At 45.0% G+C, this 19,945-nt stretch overlaps 1 protein-coding gene across 1 annotated transcript; it reads left to right on the top strand.

Moving 5' to 3' along the window:
* Nucleotides 1–686: 686 nt before the first annotated feature.
* On the top strand, nt 687–9,959 carry C16H10orf53 (chromosome 16 C10orf53 homolog). The gene is made up of 3 exons (XM_007178716.2): nt 687–783; nt 9,123–9,242; nt 9,895–9,959. The coding sequence occupies exons 1-3, from the start codon at nt 687–689 to the stop codon at nt 9,957–9,959; spliced, it is 282 nt and encodes a 93-aa protein (XP_007178778.1).
* Nucleotides 9,960–19,945: the final 9,986 nt, after the last annotated feature.

Below are 19,945 nucleotides of genomic sequence, written 5' to 3'. Positions count from 1 at the left end.
ATTTAACTGAAGTCCCTGAAAAGTGAGAAAATGGGACAGAAGCAATTTGTGAAGAGATAAATGGCTCAAAATTTTCCGAAAACAGGTGAAGGATTTAAATTCAACGTTTTAAGAGTCCCAACAAACCCCAGGCAAGATAAATAAAAAGACATCTATGCATACCTTACAAAGGTTTCCAATCCATGCCACACGCCTGACTTGCCTGGGAAGGTTACTTGGCACCTCTGACACTCAGTTTTGTAAATACAAATTACAACCTATTTCATAGAAACGGTAAAATGATTAAACGAGATAACATGGAAGGTGCTTAGCTTGTCGCCTGACACATACTTTCTGTAACTAGCTGTAAACGCTGGCTATTGTTGTTATTTATCATTAACACTTGCCATACCAAGTTGAAATTCCGTGTTTACCGGGCTGCGCCAGTTACGAGAGCAAGTGGCCTTTTTGCACACCAGCAGCGGGCACACAGTAGTTGGTGCAGGCATTCAAGAAGGGAGACTCCTCACCCAGTCCCTACGCCAGGCACTTGGCAGAGGACGTGGGGTGCAGGGGATCTTCGAGCTCCACGCCCACCCTCCGTGGCCCCTCCCACCCACGCACGACCACGCCCATTCCCAAGGGCCTGAAAAGCAGTTGCCTAGCAGTGTGTATTGCCCCCTATTGCCCTGGCAGGAGGCCCGGCCATGCCCAGGAACGCGTCGGTCATCATGCCCTGGGGGCCGTACAGCTCAGTCGGCCTGTCAGTGGAGCACCGCACCTACCGCCTGGAGGGCCTGCTAGGTAGGCAGCTGAGCGCCAAAGGGCCACCCAGCTGAGTGCGCCCAGGTGCACCCCAGTCTCTGAGCATCTGTGCAGGCCGTGCCCTCTGCCTAGACTTCCTTCATTCCTCAGACCTAGACCGAGTGCTACTTCCTCTGGAAAGTCGGCCCTAAGCCCCACAGCTGCAGGATGTTTTAGCATCTTCCTCTGGTTTCTGCTGCCTCAATATTAGAGCGGGAAGAAACATACACTGTGAGCCCACTGGGTGCTGAGTAGTAAATGCAAATTACCTGGATAGAAAGTATTACATACCCTGCTTTGCACATTGGGAAACTGAGAAGCAGGAATATTAAGTGACTTTTCCAAGGTACGTGGCTGAAAAATGGCAGAGAGTCTGTCCCTTGATCATCCATTCACACAACAAACCTTCACTGAGCAAGTAATATGTGTTGGACACTCTTCCAGGCACTGGGGACACACTGGTGAACATGATACGTGTCCTTGAAGTGACTGTGTCATTGTTGACTGCTAACTGACAGCTGTGCCAAGGCTCTGACACAGGAGCGTAATCATAGTGGGACCTGCCACTGGCCATAATTGGAGGGGAGAGGGCAGAGATCTGGAAAGGTTTACTTGCCTGAATTACGTCTGAGTTGAGCTTTAAGAATGAGGAGAAGCTAACCAAGTAAAGAAAGAAAGAGCATTCCGGATAGGGGGACTAATATCTGCAAAGGCTGGAAGCATGAACAAATGACCTATGTATTTGTTGAACTGACGTGAAGATGAGGCTAGAGAGGTGGACAGGGGCCAGATCCTGCAGGGCTGTGTAGTATTAGGCAGGGGAATGAAACTGTGGCTGCTGTGAGTAGAACAGATTAGAGGGGGCTAAGAATGGAAGCAGGGAGACAAGGGACTGTTGTGGTTGTCCAGGGGAGAGATGATAGTAGCTTGGACCAGGACAGCCTTAAAGGGGTGGTGGGTTAAAGTAAAAGTAACAGTACTCCCTAAGAGGATGGAGATGGGAGGCGAGGTTCAGGGGGCTGTCCTCCAGATCCAGTCAGTGTCTGGCTAGAAAACCCTAGAGTTCACAAAAACACTGTTTGAACTAATAAAAAAAATCAGCACAGTTTAACTATACAGAATCAACACACAGGACTTCCCTGGTGGCGCAGTGGTTAAGAATCCGCCTGCCAATGCAGGGGACACAGGTTCGAGCCCTGGTCCGGGAAGATCCCACATGCCACGGAGCAACTAAGCCCGTGCACGACAACTACTGAGCCTGCGTGCCTAGAGCCCGTGCTCCGCAACAAAGAGTAGCCCCCGCTCGCTGCAACTAAAGCCCACGCGCAGCAATGAAGACCCAATGCAGCCAAAAAGTAATTAATTAATTTAAAAATATCAACACACAAAAATCAATTGTAATTCTGTAACTAGCAATGAACCATCTCAAAAGGAAATTAACAATTCCATTTACAATAGCATCTAAAAGAACAAAACACATATGAACAGATCTAACCAAGAAGGTGCAAATCTTATACACTGAAAACTACAAAAATTGCTAAAAGAAATCAAAGAAAACCTAAGTAAATGGAAAAATATACCATGTGCATGGATTGAAAGACTTAATATTGTTAAGATGACAATACTTCCCAAAGCAGTATACAGATTCAATGCAATTCCTATCAAAATCTCAATGGTGGTGTTTTTGCAGAAATGGAAAATCTCATCCTAAAATTCATAGGTAATTTCAAGGGACTGAGACTAGCCCAAACATTCTTGAGAAAGAACAAAGTTGGAGGTATCCCACTTACTGATTTCATAACTTACTCAAAGTTACAGTAATCAAAATAGTGCGGTACTGTCATAAGGATAAGCATATAGACCAACGGAATAGAATCGAGAGTCTAGAAGTAAACCATCACCTTTATAGTCAATTGACTTTTGTCGTGAGAGTCAGGACTATTCAATGTGTAAAGAACATTCTCTTTAACAATTTGTACTGGGGAAAGTGGATATCTACATGAATATCTTTTGAATGAAGTTAGACCCTTATACCATATATAAAAATTAACTCAAAATTGATCAGAGGTCTAAATTTAGAAACTAAAAAACTCTTAGAAGGAAACATAGGGGCAAATCTGAATGACCTTAGATTTGGCAAGTATGTCTTGAACACCAAAAGCATAGGTAACAAAACAAAAAACAGAACAATTGAAATTCATTACAGTTAAAAACTTTTGTGCATCGAAGGACACTACTAAGAAAGTGAAACGACAATGTATAGAATGGGAGAAAAGATTTGCAAATCATATATCTGCAGTCAGGACCTCTCACTGTCATTGGGATGCTTAATAGGCATCTCGGACCAATATGTCCAAAATATCTAAACCAGCCTCCTAATACTCACCACTGCCTCCTGCATTTTTTCCATCTCGGTTCATAGCAGCGCCATTCTTTCACCTACTCAAACCAAAAACCTTGCAGGCATCTTTCTCTCCTCTCTTTCCCTCACACTCCCCATCTAGTCTAGCAGCACATTCTGTTGGCTCTATCTTCAAAGTATCCTGACAGAATTCAACCACGCCTTAACCTCCCTGCCACCACCCTCAGCCTCTTTGTCCAAGCCACCGTCAGTCATCTCTTGCCTGGATCACCGCCCTGGCCTCCTCACTGAGCTCCCTGCGACCACCTTGTCCCCTGCAGTATGTTCTCAAAGCCAGGTGATGTCATTAAACCTGAGTCAGAGCATGGCCCTTGCCTCCGAGAGCATTCTGGTTGCTCCTTCAGTGGACTGCCAGGCTCCTGATGACTTCCCTGACCTCATTTCCCCCTGTTGCTACTTACCCTCTTGGACCAGGGCTCGAACCTGTGTCCCCTGCATTGGCAGGCAGATTCTTAACCACTGCGCCACCAGGGAAATCCCTGGTCTTTTCTCTTTACTCTCTCAGCCTTCAGGTCTTTCTCAAAAGTCACCTTCACAGACAGGTCTTCCTTGAGCATCTCCATTGACAATGTCGACACTTCCCTCAGCCTCCCTCTTCCTTATCTCCCTTCCCTCCTCTTTTATTTCTTCCTAGCACTCATTAGTACCCAACGCAACATATATTTCACCTATTTCTCTTGTTATCCTTCTCTCCTACCGGGATGAATGCTTCAGGGGCTCAGGGATTCTTGTTTGTTCTGTTCTCTGCTGTGTCCCAGAGTCTGGAACTGTGCCTGGCATATCTGAAGGACTGATAAATACTAGTTAAAATGAACCTGCATGGAGCGAATGCTGGAACCACAGAAGGTGAGACTGTGGAAGAAGCGAGGGAAGTCAGCACCAGGCAGACCACAGGACATGGGCAGTGGTCCCTCTGAGGGCTGCAACGGTAGGAGAGAACCTGGAGGTACAGAAGGCAAGTGAGATGAGGATTTCAAGAAGAAAATAGCTAATAGGCACCAAACTGTAGGCAGGAGTTATCTCTAGAAAAAGATAAATCCATGGTTGATGAAAGACATAGAAAGAGTGTTCTCAAAGACCTGTGATGGGAGGGGAAGTTGGCACAGTAACTTTGGGGGGCAACCTGGCAGTGTCTTAAAATTTAACTGTATACTGTAGAATCCAGCTACTCCATTTCTCAATTTCATAAATATATAAAAACTCGCACATGTACATGGAAACATGCCCATGAAGATTTTCTGCATTCCTTGGTCATCTTGAAAAATTGGAAACAACTGGAAAAAGGAATGACTGGATATATTGCTGTACATCTGTCACATGAAACGCAACACGGCAGATCTGTGTGCACTGATGGGGCTGGATTGCCACAACCCTTGTGTTAAAGGAATAAAGCATATTCCTGAATTTTATGTACACTATGAGCTCACTTCCACTGAAAAAGACAAAAGGAGGGGGAGGGGAAGAACTATAGGCGATTTTAAAATCTGTGTCCTTTACTTTTCTGTAATTTTTAAGGTTTTTAAGAACTCATCAGTCTGCATTACATTTATAATCTGATAAAATTTTAGAGTTTAAAATATGTTTTTACCAGCACAAGTGTTTTAAGAAGCAAGAAAGGAGATAGGTCAGAGCATGAATCTGCTGGAAGGGTGGGGGAGAACTGGGTGAGCCATTGAATGTGCTAATGGGTCTTCGCCTCTGAGGATGCAAGTTCAGGAGAAGGTGGGCAGAGGCTCCAACTGCAGGAGGTAAAGGAGTGGTAGAGATGAGGAAATAGAGAGCCCAGGCAGCTCTTCCCACAGTAGGGGAGGGAAAGGCGTATTTTAAGAGGATCAAGGGGAGAATTTTTATGGTTGAAGGAGACTTGAGTATTGCAAGGTATCAGCAGGTGGTTGATTTTTAAAGTTAGCTTTGTATATCCCTGAATGGTAGTTCATATAATACTGGCAGCCAACATTTACTGAGGGCTGGTGGCAAATGCCGGGGTGTTAACAGAAGCAAAGCAGGGAGCATCTGCTCCCCTTTCTCTGTTCAACACTCCCCCCATCACTTTAGACCCAACTAACATCACACCAAGCACAGAGTGGTGCATTTGCAGGCTCTCATTTGTAAAATCTGCCTCTGAGTTCTGTGCATTTCTTTAAAAATCATAGCCCTTTATCATTTCCCGAAACCCTGCTGGCTTTGGAAATATGCCTGACCTCTCCTGAACTTACCATGCCTTAAGCAATCTGAAAAGTTTATTTCTTTCTTTATTACCCATGAATTATAATAGCTTAGCAAAAATGTCCTGACTATGGCCTCAATACTGATGAAATTAAACTAACTAATGCTTAACAAGAAGTGTTAATTTCCCTCGCCATGGTTGTGCCTTGCCTGCTGTACTTAAGTCTGCCAAATGACCTGCTAAAAAGGAAAAGACTCATAAGAATAGAATCCATCCTTATTTAGCTAAGTTGCTCTGTGTGCCATCCTCCTGTCCCTAGCTATGCATTAGCTACACACGTTAATAGTCATTGGCTTTGCATCTGTGCCGAGCAGAGGAGGGGGAGATGCCTGTCTGTTTGCCTTGACTTCCTAACCAGCAACATGTAAATCATTTGCAGGTGGCGCACAATTCCACCAGTACTGAGAAGAGGGAGACTTTTCCATATCCCTCCAGCTCACTCAGATCCCCCTTGAAGAATGAGATGCCACTTCAAAGAGTCAGGTTTTCTGCGGGTGGCCTTACAGATTCTGGTTGATTTATGCTGGAGTTAGCCAATGCCTTTGCAAAGACTTTGTTGCATGGAGTATATTTATCTGACCTTTCTTTGAATAGACAACCCATAGCAGCTCATAGGAAAAAAATGGGTCCTCCATGTAGAGAGGTGGCATTTGGATGAGCTGCAGGAATTCTGGTGCTTCTCCGAATTTGATCCCTTAGGCCTGCACTGGCCGCCCTACAGCTGGTCTCAACACATCCTGGAGTGGTGAGAAGGAGACAGGTATCCTGAGGATGAGTAGATGAAGTAGACTCGGAGGTGGCTTATCGCTTTGATAAGACTCAGATTTACGTCACTTGGGGTCCAAAAGAGTCGTTGGAGGTGCCCAGCGCCATTAGGAGCTTGTTTATTCAACAAGCTGTATTAACACCAGGCCCGGGGTGGGGGTGGGGGGGAGGACGTACTGTGGTCAGTGAAGGAGACACGGGGCTTTGTAAGGCAAAGTGAGGACTGACATGCTCTGTTGAGGAGGATTTCTTCCTGTAGGGCTTCATTTGCTCAGATGTTGAGGCATATTCCCATTTTTGGCACTGCCGCCACCTCCATAGGGTGGGTTATTCGGTGGATTAAACCCTATTTCTTAGGTAAACCTTGCCACGAAAGAGTGCTGCTGTTCTCATAAAACAAACCCCAAACGCAGATGTTACATGAGGCTTGGTGAGTTGTGCTCTGCAGGGAAAGGGCCATAGCAGGCTGTGGGGTACACACCTTCCCGGGTCTCCTTCTACAGAGCCCCTCCTCCCTTACACTGTGGTCACAGGGACCGGCCCCAGGTGGAACCTGCACCCCTTCTCTGCAGAACCCCCAGGATTTAGAGAGCTGGTATTGTGTGTTATCAGAAGAGGTAGCACCTTGCCCCCAGAGGTGGGGTGTAAAGTGGGCATGGAGAAGCTGTTTTGTTCCTGATTTCTCCCAGTCAAATTGAAGTACATGTCCCAGGAGCGTCTTCAGACAATGCAAAGCCAAGGTCATGGAGGCCAAATTGCCTCCTACCTACCAGCTTGCAGCTTTTCCCTCTCTGGCTATAACTCCCCTCTGCAGAGGGGGCGCTGCTGGGGGGAGTATCTGATCCCCAGAAATCTCTGCCCACAAACTGCCTTTATGCCTCCCTGGACGATTCACTGGCCATTCCAAACTGGGTGGACTGCTTCATTTAAACAAGTCACTGGTCCAAACTGAGGGCCTTCCTCTAAAGATGTTTAAGAACAAGACACTTAAATAGGATACAATAACATAAATATGCCAGAGAAAAAGATGCCGGTGTTCTGTAGAGAGAGGTGTTAGCAGTCAGTCACAAGGACAATTAGGGCCACCACTGGGTGCCCAAGGAGCACTATCTTGTTAATGGAGATCCTCGCTGAGTTGCTTTTTGAAGTTCCTTTCCAGAAGTGAAATTAAAATCACGCAATTAAAATGTTCACAGTTGGGGCTGGATGTTCTTGAACTGATTGAAAGATGAAGAAGTGGACATGGCAACATTTTGAAACAGCAATTGTCTCTGTAATTAAATGCAATTAACTGACATAGCTGTTTGCTTTTCTCCACATAGGACTGATTGAAATGCTAAGACTTTAAAAAACATGCCCACCATCTGATTTCTCTTTCCATTCTAACCACAATTCTCACCAACGAATGAAGACTGCCAAAGGTGGTGATTTAGTGAACCAACTCTAACACTGAGGTTATAGGGTGAACATATCAGGAAACATGGGGAGAAATGTGTTGGAGAAAACAGAGCTCCAGGCTGTTCCATGCACATCATTTCTCCTAAACCCACATAACCTTGCATTTCCACAATAGAGAATAAATCTAACAATTTTCGCATAGCTGATCTCTAGAAAAGGAGCTGTTGAATGTAAGTAATAACCAAAATGTGGATTCCAAAGGGGAGAATAAAAATTTAGTCCATTAGCTTTAAAAAAATTTTTTTTCCTGATTTTTATAGAAAATCTAGAATATGCTAAAAGAATTTTTTTTTAAGTTTCTCATAATCTCACCACAGAGAGATAATCACTGGATATTTTCTTTTTTCCTAATATATACACATTAATTGCACTGAATACATATTTTATTTATTTAGTTAGTTAGTTAGTTATTTAGTTATTTATTTATTTAGGCTGCACTGGATCTTCATTGCTGTGGGCAGGCTTTCTCTAGCTGCAGTGAGCAGGGGTTACTCTTCATTGAGGTGCACGTGCTTCTAACTGCGGTGGCTTCTCTTGTGGGGGAGCACGGGCTCTAGGCGCACAAGCTCAGTAGTTGTGGCGCGTGGGCTCTAGAGAGCACTGGCTTTGATAGTTGTGGCGCACGGGCCTAGTTACTCCGTGGCATGTGGGATCTTCCCAGACCAGGGATCAAACCCGTGTCCCCTGCATTGGCAGGTGGATTCTTAACCACTGGACCGCCAGGGAAGTCCCTGAATACATATTTTAATATATATTCTACATGTACCCTGATTTTTTGCTTATATTATGATTATTTTTCTTGCTATTAAAAATTTATAAACATTTTTGAAATGTCCAAATAAAATCTCATCATATGCATTTGCCACCATTTACTTGACCATCTTCTTATTATTGGGCATGTAAGTTATTCACAGTATTTTGCTATTATAGTAGTACAGAAGGGAATATCTTGTTGCAAAAGTCTGTATTTCTGATTTTTTCCTTAGGGAGCTTTCTTATAAGTGCAATTTCCTGGGCCAGAGATTAGAATCATTTTTTAATTCTAATTTTTGTGAGGCATTTGAGGCTTTTGGTATGTACTTCCAAATTGCCCTCCAGAAAGGTGACCAATTTATATTTCCATCATCAGGGTAAGACTTTACCTAATTCCGTATATCCCCTCCAACATTGAGCATCACCTCTATAAGAAAGGCTCAAAAACTCTTCCTAGAGAAAGCTCATATTTTCACTGATCATATGGCTCTGGGGCAAATCACAACCAAAATCAAAATTTTTCAGGTCTCTGACTGTGCTTCCCAGTGAAGGGGAGGGCACATCGGGGCCAGTGCCAGGTGGGCACCCACCAGGGATGTTGAGTTACAGCCATGAACAACTGGAGAGCAGACCAGTCGCTGCCATCCGTGAAGACACCTGCATATCAGGTTCATCTGTCCCCATGGCACCCACATCCTTCCCCATCTTTTCCAGCTGTGCTGGCTAAAGATGGACACCAGACCATCCTAGAGAAGATAGAAGACTGGAATGTGGTGGAACTCATGGTGAATGGAGAAGTTGTCTTCCACTGCAACATCAAAGACTTGGAGTTTGGTAAGCCCTTCCCACCAGCATTTTGCCTTCTCTGGGACACTTCCATTTCTAGTTGAAGTGGTCGATGTGTCCTGCCCATATTCAAACTGGGTTTCTTTCTGAGTTTTAAATTCTTACTCAAAGCCCCATGCTCTGTGGCACATGAATGAGCGCATCCTAAACCATACACAGTAAAGTGCTTGATGCTCTGGGCTTCTTCCCAGAACGCTGGAAACAGAAGAGGGATGGAAAGAAAATGAAGTTTTAGCTCTAGACGTCAAATGGGACTGTGCACATTTAGGGAGAATAGGTTGTTTTGTTGTTTTTCATTTTAATAATGTGTGTTTTATTATTATTTACCTTGAAAATGTTTTTTGTTCTGTTTGATTATTCTATCTAGGCTAGCTAAGACAATCAGAGTTGATATGCCGGCAGTGTATGGCATCATCAGCTACATTCTATGGATTTCTTTGCCTCAGAGAGCTTCTGGCTCAGCAGGCTGGCATCATGCATGCCTCACTCTGCTCAAAGTAAAAGCTTTCCCAATCCACTAATACTCTATAAAGGCTGGGACCTTTGGAAATGCTCTCCTAGTGGAAGCCGTATGTTTGTCTTATATGACATGACATTGTATATAAAGCTGGCTAAAAGAAAATTATATCTATTTCCCTAGGAGGCGATGGTAAACTAGACCCACTGTGCAAAGAGGCCAGGAGAGCCGTACTAAATGCCTACTGATCTCTTCATTGGAACAGGCATCTGAAGTCAGCAGAAGAGCAGGTGCCTCCCGCCGTTCTGCAGTACAAGCAAAAGCGGCCAGTCCAGGCCGTGGATGCTGGGCTCAGGCAAGGCAACACCCCCTGTCCCTCAGCCTGCACAGCCAGGTTTCTCACCTGACTGCAAGGAAACGGGGCCCGCAAAAGTAATAAAACCACACCATTTGCAGCATCTCTCAATCTCAACCCATAGGGAGAGCCCTCCAATATCAGGTACATGTTGAGCTGAAGGAAATAATAAAAGGTAATCTAATAACAAAGCGCCATCCCTTGCTAATAACGCAAAGTTGCCAGAAGCATCAGAGATTCCACTCTATAGCAGTGAAGAGCTAGGAAGAGGTAGAATTAAGGATAAGGCAGGAGGGGGATGGTGGGAGGGAGAATAGTGGGCTTTGAAAATCTGAACCAGAAGTTAATGTCAGTATTTGGAAACCTGCCTATTCCTACAGGTTTACTTCTTGCTCTCAATAGAATAATATTTAACATTGTAATATATAATTACCTAATGACAAATCTTCATTTATTTTCCTTTAAAACAAGAAAATGATCTGTCTTCTTTTGCATTAGCCAATCCAACAGGCTGGTCTGAAGAGGGCCCGAAAGAGGCCGGGACAGAAGCGGAAAGTGGCTCCCTGTCTCTTTTCTTGGAGGAAAACACAGCCAGCGGAGTTAAAGAAGGGTTTTAGCGATGGTCAATGTCAACCTCAGCCATGTCAAAATGACGTTCATTTTATTTTCAGGATCTTTGCACCAAACTGTAGCATGCATTCTTAGCTGTAGAGTAAAGGAGAAGGGAGAAATGCAGATATTGATCTAATGATGTTAACCGTGAGGTCATGGTACGAAGGCATCACAGAAGAAAGCTGGATTCCTTCACAGAAGACTCCGGGCGCCATGTTTGAAAGAGAAGGGCTTTCAGGGCCTGTGACAGGCAGCGGCTGGCTCTGGGTGCACAGCCCGCAGGGATGCGGGGCCACCCTGCTCCCTGCAGCCTCACTGCACCTGGGGAGCCATCCTTCCCACTGCTCCAGGGAACCTCAAACCCCCCTGCGCCCCAGAACTGCAAAGGCATCTGGTACTCCATGAAACCACTTGGCCAAGTTCTTTCTCGCACGTGATGCAATAGGAGATAGAATTTTCATTTTCAGCCCAAGTTTCACTTTATCAGATTTCATTCAGAGATCACGAATCACTTAGGATGCTGGAAATATTTAATCATCTTTGCTGAGAACCTGAGGCTAAAAACAAGTCTTCTTCCCGGTGTCTGGTGCCGGTTTTCACACGTCTTTAGTAACCCTGGATTTAGTCCCTTTTTCTCAAAGATCAGTTTAAGTTATTATTTGTTTTCATATAAACATTTCACTACAAAAGAAGTACATTTTCATTACAGTAAAATGAAAAACTACAGGTAAAGATAAAGTATAAATTTGATAACATTTTGGTTTATTTCAGTTGGGGTTTCTTCCATTTATATCTGAATGTTCATTAAGAGCTAGACATACATAGAAATGGATTTCACCAATTTGGGATCATGCCGTATGTATCCAATTACGTATCTTTTTTTGAAACTTAACGTTTTATGTTGAACCTCTTCCCATGTGACCAAAACATTTGCTGACTGTCTAAGCATTCTATCTTGAACCAGGGAAATTTCTTCCTGCTTGAATGGTGCTTCCTACTTTCACTGCCAAAAGCTCTTCTGCTGGGATATAAAATTGCAGGCTTTCCCATCTGCATTTGGTGTGGTAACTTCAGCTCCTCAGGCTCCAGGACCCCAAAGTTAACTGGTACAAGGGGTCTACCCTGCAGCCACCTTGCCCTCCTCTGACACACCCTCCACCCTGGCCTGTATTTTGTCTCAGAGCAGCGCCCCCATACACCCAACCTGCTCTCCTTTCCCCCACGGCCAGAGCAGAAGGGCTGGTAAGGGGAGGTTGCACACGGTTCTAAGAAAAAACCAAGTGCAGAAAGCTTCTGGGAGATCCTGTGCCCAGGACACTGTGTTCCAAGTTAGATCAGAATGAAATGATATATGAATCAGCACTACTGGAAAAAGCCCCAAGGTCACCTCTGGGCGGTAGGCTTGGAGAGATGGGTGGGGTGAGTGGAGGGAGGAGGCCTGCAGGACTATCATTTCTTCCTTTTTGTAAATGTTCTCAATGGTGGAATTGATTTTTACTTTGCATATGAGTGTGAGTGTGTGTGTGTGTGTGTGTGTGTGTGTGTCCGGGAGGAGGGTACTTTTCAAATAAACATTTAAAATAAAATCAAGAATTCGGCATAGAGGTCGTCTGTCTATATAACCTAGCTCTTCTCTGTCATTCATTAAGAAGAGCTTTGTCTTTGGAAATGTAATCATTTTTTGGTCTGCAGAAACGTGCCCTCATCCTTCTCCTCTGCCTCCCTCTTACGTCTTCTTAAAAAGATATCTCCCTGCAGAGACACAGGAAACATGGCTTGCTCCCAACTGAAGGCAAAAGCACTCCATGCTTCAACAAACTAGGCATTTGGATGCCTTTTAATGCTTTTAAAGTGCCACTTAATTAAATCACATCTAAGTTTTGTAAGACGTCAAATCAATTTCTTCCCTATTGGAACGTGTAAAGAAAGTGTCTTTTCAGAATAAAATTAGAAGCATAGCTGTATCTTAGTTTTTTGATGAAATTTGGACTCTCTAAGCTCTTTTCATCTAGTTTAAAAAATTTTTTAAAGAATGGAGATTTTTAGGGGTCACCTTGGGCTTGCTGCCTGGGGCCTTGCTGGCTGTACTTGCTCTCTTGGTGAGTTCACCCTTTAGAACCTTGACAAACAAAACTTGTGACAAGGCCATATGTAAGAGAACTGCGTCAAAAATCAGTTTCCAAGGTAAGCTCCTGGGACATTTGAGCAGTGAAAGGATGGGGAGGACCCCAAAGGACTCTCAACACCCTCAGAAGCAAATATACTGGGATTTGACACTCAAATCCCCCCGCGTCAAACATTCACCCCCAGTTTGTGCGCTTTGTGGGCACCGTTGGGGGGAACAACTCAAGGGACAACGTGTGTACACCCTGTGAGTGCCAAGTTTCCCGAAGAAACACGCAGTTGGCCAGATCCAGGTGAAAAACGAGAAAATGCTACCCCAGGTCGCTGGCATAAGGCACAGAGAAATTTTCTTCCCAAGCTGCTTGAACAGTTCATGCGAAAGTGTCTTATTTGTGGTTACTTGTACAGTAGTGTGATCAGGGGCTCCAGTCCTGGCTGTGAGCTGACACTCTGAGACTGGGGTGGAGACCCGAGCTCTCCTCCATGGGGGCCAGAGGTCACCCTCTGTGAGGCCACAGAGTTGGGACGGAGCAGGCTGAGTGGCACTAAGCTGGTAAAAGGAAACAGCAGGACAAAGAGCACAGTGACCGCCCCTGGACCTGGCCCCCGGGGGACACCACGGGGAGTGAGCTATGATGGCCTTGCGGAGCAGGCGCCCATGCATCGCGGGAGCTACAGCTCAGCTCCAGCAACGCTGCTGCTGGGCAGGAGGAGGCGGGCCTGGAGGTACCAATCTCCTCAGTTTTTGCAGAAGAGCCAGAAATCTGGATTTTTATTTGAAATTCTTGGTTTTAAAGTGTTGGCTCAATTTTTTGGAAAAACACAGTGCCAACCACAGAACAAAAACCACTGCGCCCGGCCCATTAGCAGGATGACCATCTGTTCCTGTTCACCTGGGACCCTTTCAGTTTACTCCTTTGGTCTGGATGTAATTGTCCCTGTAAATCACAAGGTCACCCTTTCCATGAGGCCCATAGCCCTCCTGTCTACGATGGTGGTGTGTGTCCACTACTCTGTTCTAGTGAAACCATTTGGTTATGCAAATGAAAAGCAAACACTCTGTTTACTGATCTCTGAAATGAAGACATTTGAGAAGCTGGGCCCCTAAAAATCCTTACTGTTCCCTGTGATCAGGTACGAGGGGACCCAGTTGTAGGCAGAACTGCACCCCCCAAATCATGTCTCCTGATGGCAAATGTTCCTTCTCTAAGCGAGGTGTTGGACTACACTTGCCTGCATGGTTACAGAGCTTTTTGAAAGTGTGTGTTCCTGTTTGAGCGGCTGTTTAGAAGAGGTCAAGAGCTGAGACCCAGAAGAATGGTAAGTGTCAAGCCCCTCTTCATGCAGGAATAACAGGTTGGGGGAAGCTCAGGCTAGCCTGCATTACTGACACCCTCAATATATAATATTTAAGACCAAAGACTTCTGACTCCAGGGATGCACTGATATTGTGATCTCTTGTCGGCAGTTTCTGGGCTCCATTCCCAAGTTCTGAGTCAGCAATGGAACCCAGGGATCTGCATTTTATCACGTGCTTCCGCGATTCCCATCCACGTAAGCCCTCAGCACTCTGAGAAGAGTGGTCTTACAGTGGAGTTAGGGCAAGAGCACATCCCTGTAGGAAGGGCGGGATTCCCCTGTGAATGGAATGGAGTTGCCCTCCCTACGTCGTCCTGGGCAGGGCAGGAAGGCTATCCCCAGACAGGTGAGCTGGGATGCTCCTTCCCTCTGGGCCTCGTGTTCTTGGGCCTGGATTCCAAGGAACCTAAGAGGGCTTGGACATTGTCCTGGAGCATGAGAGAAGCCGGTCTCCGCAGCGTGGAGGTAGGTTGGAGGTTAGGCAGGAAAGTATCCCGCGGCTGGTACCCCATGAGTGTGACCAACTATCCCAGAGCCTCCAGCAAGCTCTGGACTTCTGAGCTGTGATGTGGGGACTTAAGGGAGGGATCTACCCTTCCCGGTCTGTGTCTACTCTTGGGCTGGAGAGAAGAGCAAGGGGGAAGGAAGCAGGCCCCCAAGATGGGCACAGCAGCAGCAGAGGCTTTGGAAGGCAGTGGGCCCGGAACCTGCTGGAGGTGACTCCAGGCAATATGGAGGAAAGCCAGCCGGAGGGGAGGCCCGGAGAAGGTGGGAGACAATGGGGTTCCCCCCCACCCCCTGTCCAGACAAAAAGAGTGTGGACTTGTCCTCAGCCACACGGGAGGACACTACTGTACAGACTTGGACTTGTGTTGCTAATCTTTCACTTGTACTCATGAGCTAAGAAGAGCCAGGCAGCCTTTGGGTTAGGCATATAAAAATTATTTGCCTTTCTATATATATCTGTTTAATAAAAACACACACTTACATGATTAGCTTTTTTACTTTGGATAAAAAACAATGCAAGTGTTCTTACCTGGCAAAGTAGGTGCTGATTCTTGAGGAGGGAAAAGGGGGCTGGAGAGGGAGGCACATGTCCCTGAGAATGTATCAGAGTTCGGCCATGTCTGACCTGCAGACACCTTCTGTGGATTCTTTTTTTGTTTTTTTGTTTTTAATTAGTTAATTTATTTATTTATGGCTGTGTTGGGTCTTTGTTGCTGCGCGCAGGCATTCTGTAGCTGCGGTGACCCGGGGTTACTCTTCGTTGTGGTGCGTGTGCTTCTCATTGCAGTGGCTTCTCTTGTTGTGGAGCACGGGCTCTAGGTGCGCGGACTTCAGTAGTTGTGGCACGAGGGCTTCAGTAGTTGTGGCTCACAGGATCTAGAGTGCAGGCTCAGTAGTTGTGGCACATGGGCTTAGTTGCTCCACGGCGTGCGGGATCTTCCCAGACCAGGGCTCAGACCTGTGTCCCCTGCACTGGCAGGCGGATTCTTAACCTCTGAGCCACCAGGGAGGTCCCCTTCTGTGGATTCTGACACGATGTACTGCCCCTCTCCAGGGGAGTGAGCCCGCGCTTAAGTGAACTGCTGTTACTGATGTGTTTTGTTTGTTTGTTTGTTTGTTAATTTTATTTATTTATTGGCTGCATTGGGTCTTTGTTGCTGCACGCGGGCTTTCTCTAGTTGCAGCAAGTGGGGGCTACTCTTCATCGCAGCGCATGGGCTTCTCATTTCAGTGGCTTCTCTTGTTGTGGAGCACAGGCTCTAGGCGTGTGGGCTTCAGTAGCTGTGGCGTGGGGGCTCAGTAGTTGTGGCTCGCGGGCTCTAGAGCGCAGGCTCAGTAGTTGTGGCGCACAGGCTTAGTTGCTCTGCGACATGTGAGATCTTCCTGGGCCAGGGCTCGAACCCATGTCCCCTGTATTGGCAGGCAGATTCTTAACCACTGTGCCGCCAGGGAAGCCCCAAGTGTTTTTGAACAGGGAAACCTAGACTGAGAACCACGCCTATGATTTTTTATACAGTGCTTCTTTTTCAACTTTTATTTTAAACTTAGAAGTATATTTCTGAACTATTGTGCTACAAGTTGTTCCCCAAATTCATTATGTTTTTTCATGCCTTTTAAGTCCTACCACTGACCTAGACCTTATCCTACACACAGGGCAATCTGGTGTAGGATACCCCAGATCAGAAACCCCAAACTTTTCAGAGTTCCTCAATGCAAAACGTCTCTCTTTTTGCTGCCTTTCTCCTCATGCTGCTTCCACCTCCCGGAATGTCCCTGTTTTGTTCTCTGGTTGACAAGACCTTGCTCAGTTTTCAGGTTCCCACTCACCTATCAGGTGCTCCTCTAGGCCTTCCCTGCCCCCACCCCACTCCCGCCTACAGCACCAGGTACAGCCCCCAGCGCTTCCTACCGTGTGGTATTCCACACGGAGGATGCTGGCTTGCTTCTCTCCCCACTCTCCCTGTTCCTCTACATGCTGAGCTCATCCAGGAAGAAGCTCTCTGCTCTTTGCCCCTGTTCTCTGGATGAGTGGGGTCAAGTTCAGCAGCACATCGAAGGAAAACACAAACTAACAGTGGTTGAAACCAGTTAAAAGGGGGAAGTTGTGATGGTTAATTTCATGTGTCAGCATGACACAGGATGCCCAGATATTGGCTGAAACATTACTCTGGGAGTGTCTATGAGAGTGCTTCTGGATGAAATTAATATTTGAATCATTAGATTGAGGGAACCAGATTGCCCTCCCCACTGTGGATGGGCCTCCTCCCATCGGCATAGGGCCTGAATGGAACAAAAAGGCAGGGGAAGGGAGAATTTGCTGTCTCTGCCCGACCTTCTGAGCCAGGACATCTTCTTCTCCTGCACTCAGACTGGAGCTACACCACTGGCTTTCCTGGGTCTCCAGCCTGCAGACAGTAGATTGTGGGACTTCTCAACCTCCATAATCATGTGATCCAATTCTTTATAATAAATTTCTCTCTCTCTCGCTATATATATACACACACACACACATATATATAAACAGATATAGATAAAGAAATAGATATAGATACAGATACAGATAGATATCTCCTATTGGTTGTGTGTCTCTGGAGAATCCTGACTAACACAGAAGTCCAGACTGTGGCTGTTCCTCAGTCACCAGAGATCCCGAATCCACCCACCTCACCCCTCCACCCATCTTAGCACGGAGCCTCCTAGTCCACGAGGGCTACTGATTTGCAGCCATCAGGCTTGTGTTGCAAGCAGCCAGAAAGAGGAAGGAGCAATAGAAAGGGTTTGCCCTTCTCTTTAAGAAGAATTCTCAGAAGCCCCATATGATCCTGCATTTACATGGCCAAAAGGGACCAGGAAATGAAGATGTTCAGCCAAGCAGCAACATGCACTAAAACACCTTATTACTAGAGAAGATGAGGAGTACAGCTAATGTGGGGTGACTAGAAACCTCAGCCACATGCTGGCACAAAATAGATGCTCACCAGACATCTCCTGTATCTATTAAAGGGGTCTCAGTCATCACTGAAGGATTACGGTGCCAGGTCTTGGGACAAGCTGAGTGTTGTAGGTCTGGGAACGTTTCTAGGTAGTTCAAAAGCCCCTCTCCTCGTATCTCCTTCCTCCTCCTAAATACTGAGGCAGACTCATCACAAAATATCTACTCTCGGGAATTCCCTGGTGGTCCAGTGGTTAGGACTTGGTGTTTTCACTGCCGGAGCCCCGGGTTCGATCCCTGGTTGGGGAACTAAGATCCCGCAAGCCGAGCAGCGTGGCCAAGAAAAAAAAAAAAACAACTCTCCCTAAGTTAATCTAGAAATGTAATGTTAGCCCAATTAAAATGCCAACAGCGTTTTTTGGAAACAAGAAAAACTGATTCTAAAGTTTATATTGAAATATAAACAAGCGATAGTAGTCAAAAACAGAATAGAAATCTGAAATCGACAAACAGAGGAATGTAGGGTATGATAAAGGGCTTTCCAAATTAGTAAAAAAGAGTGCTTCCTCTGAAAATGTTGTTAGACAATGGGATAGCCATCTGGAGGAAAGCTGGATTCCCCTAACCTTATCCCAGAATAAATTCCTGATGGATCAAACATTTAGATGTAGTAAATAAAGTCACATACTTGAAAATTTTTATAAACTTGAAGTGAAGAAGGCCTTTCTAAGTATGACTCAAAACCCAAAGACATAGACAAACAAATGGATAAATTTAACTCAACAAGAATAAAAACGATTTTGTGTTTTAAAAAATGCAAATGACATCAAAATGCAAATGACATTAAAATACAGATAGGGAAAGGCATTTTCAACTCATATCTTTAATCTATACAGAGCTTCCACAAATCAATAAGAAAAAGATTAACAACCCAACAGAAAAAAGGCAAAGGACATGAACAGACAATTCACAGAAAAGGAAATATAAATGGTCCTTAACAAGGAAAAGATGTTTAACCTCACTCATAATAAGATCAATGCAAATCAAAAATGAGATATTAAATCAAAAAAATGAGACAGCATTCCATGTTGGCAAGGATGTGGGAAATAGACCTTCATGCGTTGCTGGCAGCAGTGTAAATTGATAAAATGTCTGCAGAGGTATCAGGCAATATTTGTCAAAAATTTAAAGCATATCTCTTTTGATTCAATAGATTCCTCTTATCCTGAATATATACATCTGCAAATACAAATTTCTACATGAACAAAAATTCTTTACAGCATGGCTTGTAATAAGAAAAGACTGGAAGCTGCCCCATATCCACTAACAAGGGATCGGTTAAATAAACCACAGTTCATTCAAGCAGCGGAAACCTGTGCATCCTGTAAAAAGACCGAGAGATATTTTTGGAGCACTGTTATGAAGCAGTCACCAAGATATATTATTTAAGTCCAAAAAGGCATGAAAAATATGGCTCAGAAAAGTACATACTGTTACTATTTGTGAAAAAAAAAGAGAAAGAGGGCTTCCCTGGTGGCGCAGTGGTTGAGAATCTGCCTGCCAATGCAGGGAACACGGGTTCGACCCCTGGTCCGGGAAGATCCCACATGCCGCGGAGCGGCTGGGCCCATGAGCCACAATTACTGAGCCTGCGCATCTGGAGCCTGTGCTCCACAACAAGAGAGGCCGCGATAGTGAGAGGCCTGCGCACCGCGATGAAGAGTGGCCCCCGCTTGCCACGACTGGAAAAAGCCCTCGCACAGACACGAAGACCCAACACAGCCATAAATAAAAATAAATAAATAATTTTTTTTTAAAAAAGAGAAAGAATATATGTATATACATTGAATCTGCATAAAATACCAAGAAACACGCTTGGGGTAGCAGAGAGACAGCAGTGAGAGGGAGACTGCTTCACTAGACACCTTTTTTACCTTTTAAATTTGTATTTAAATTTAAATTTGTATATTTTATTATACAATAACATTAAATAAAAATTACATAAATAACGTTTAAAAAATAAAGTAGTTAGGTTTAGATTGACAGAGAAACCAGATCACAGCAGAGCAGAGGGCTGTTGACAACACAAGAAACAAGAATCAACTGAAAGACTCTCTGAACTAAAGAGAGAATTCAGTATATGGAGGAAGATCCAAAAATTAGTTACCTCAAGAGATGGTGCTGGGACAACAGGACAGCACATGCAAAAGAATGAAGTTTGATCCTGACTTCACACTGTATACAAAAATAACTCAAAATAGATGAAAGACACATATGTAAGAGCCAAAACTATAAAACTCTTAGAAGAAAATACAACGGTAAATCCTCATGACCCTGGATAAGGC

Source organism: Balaenoptera acutorostrata, chromosome 16 (genome assembly GCF_949987535.1).
Source record: "Balaenoptera acutorostrata chromosome 16, mBalAcu1.1, whole genome shotgun sequence".
In the NCBI taxonomy this organism is placed as follows: domain Eukaryota; kingdom Metazoa; phylum Chordata; class Mammalia; order Artiodactyla; family Balaenopteridae; genus Balaenoptera; species Balaenoptera acutorostrata.
Note: the sequence above shows the minus strand (reverse complement) of the source record. Positions and strands in the feature narration are given on the sequence as shown.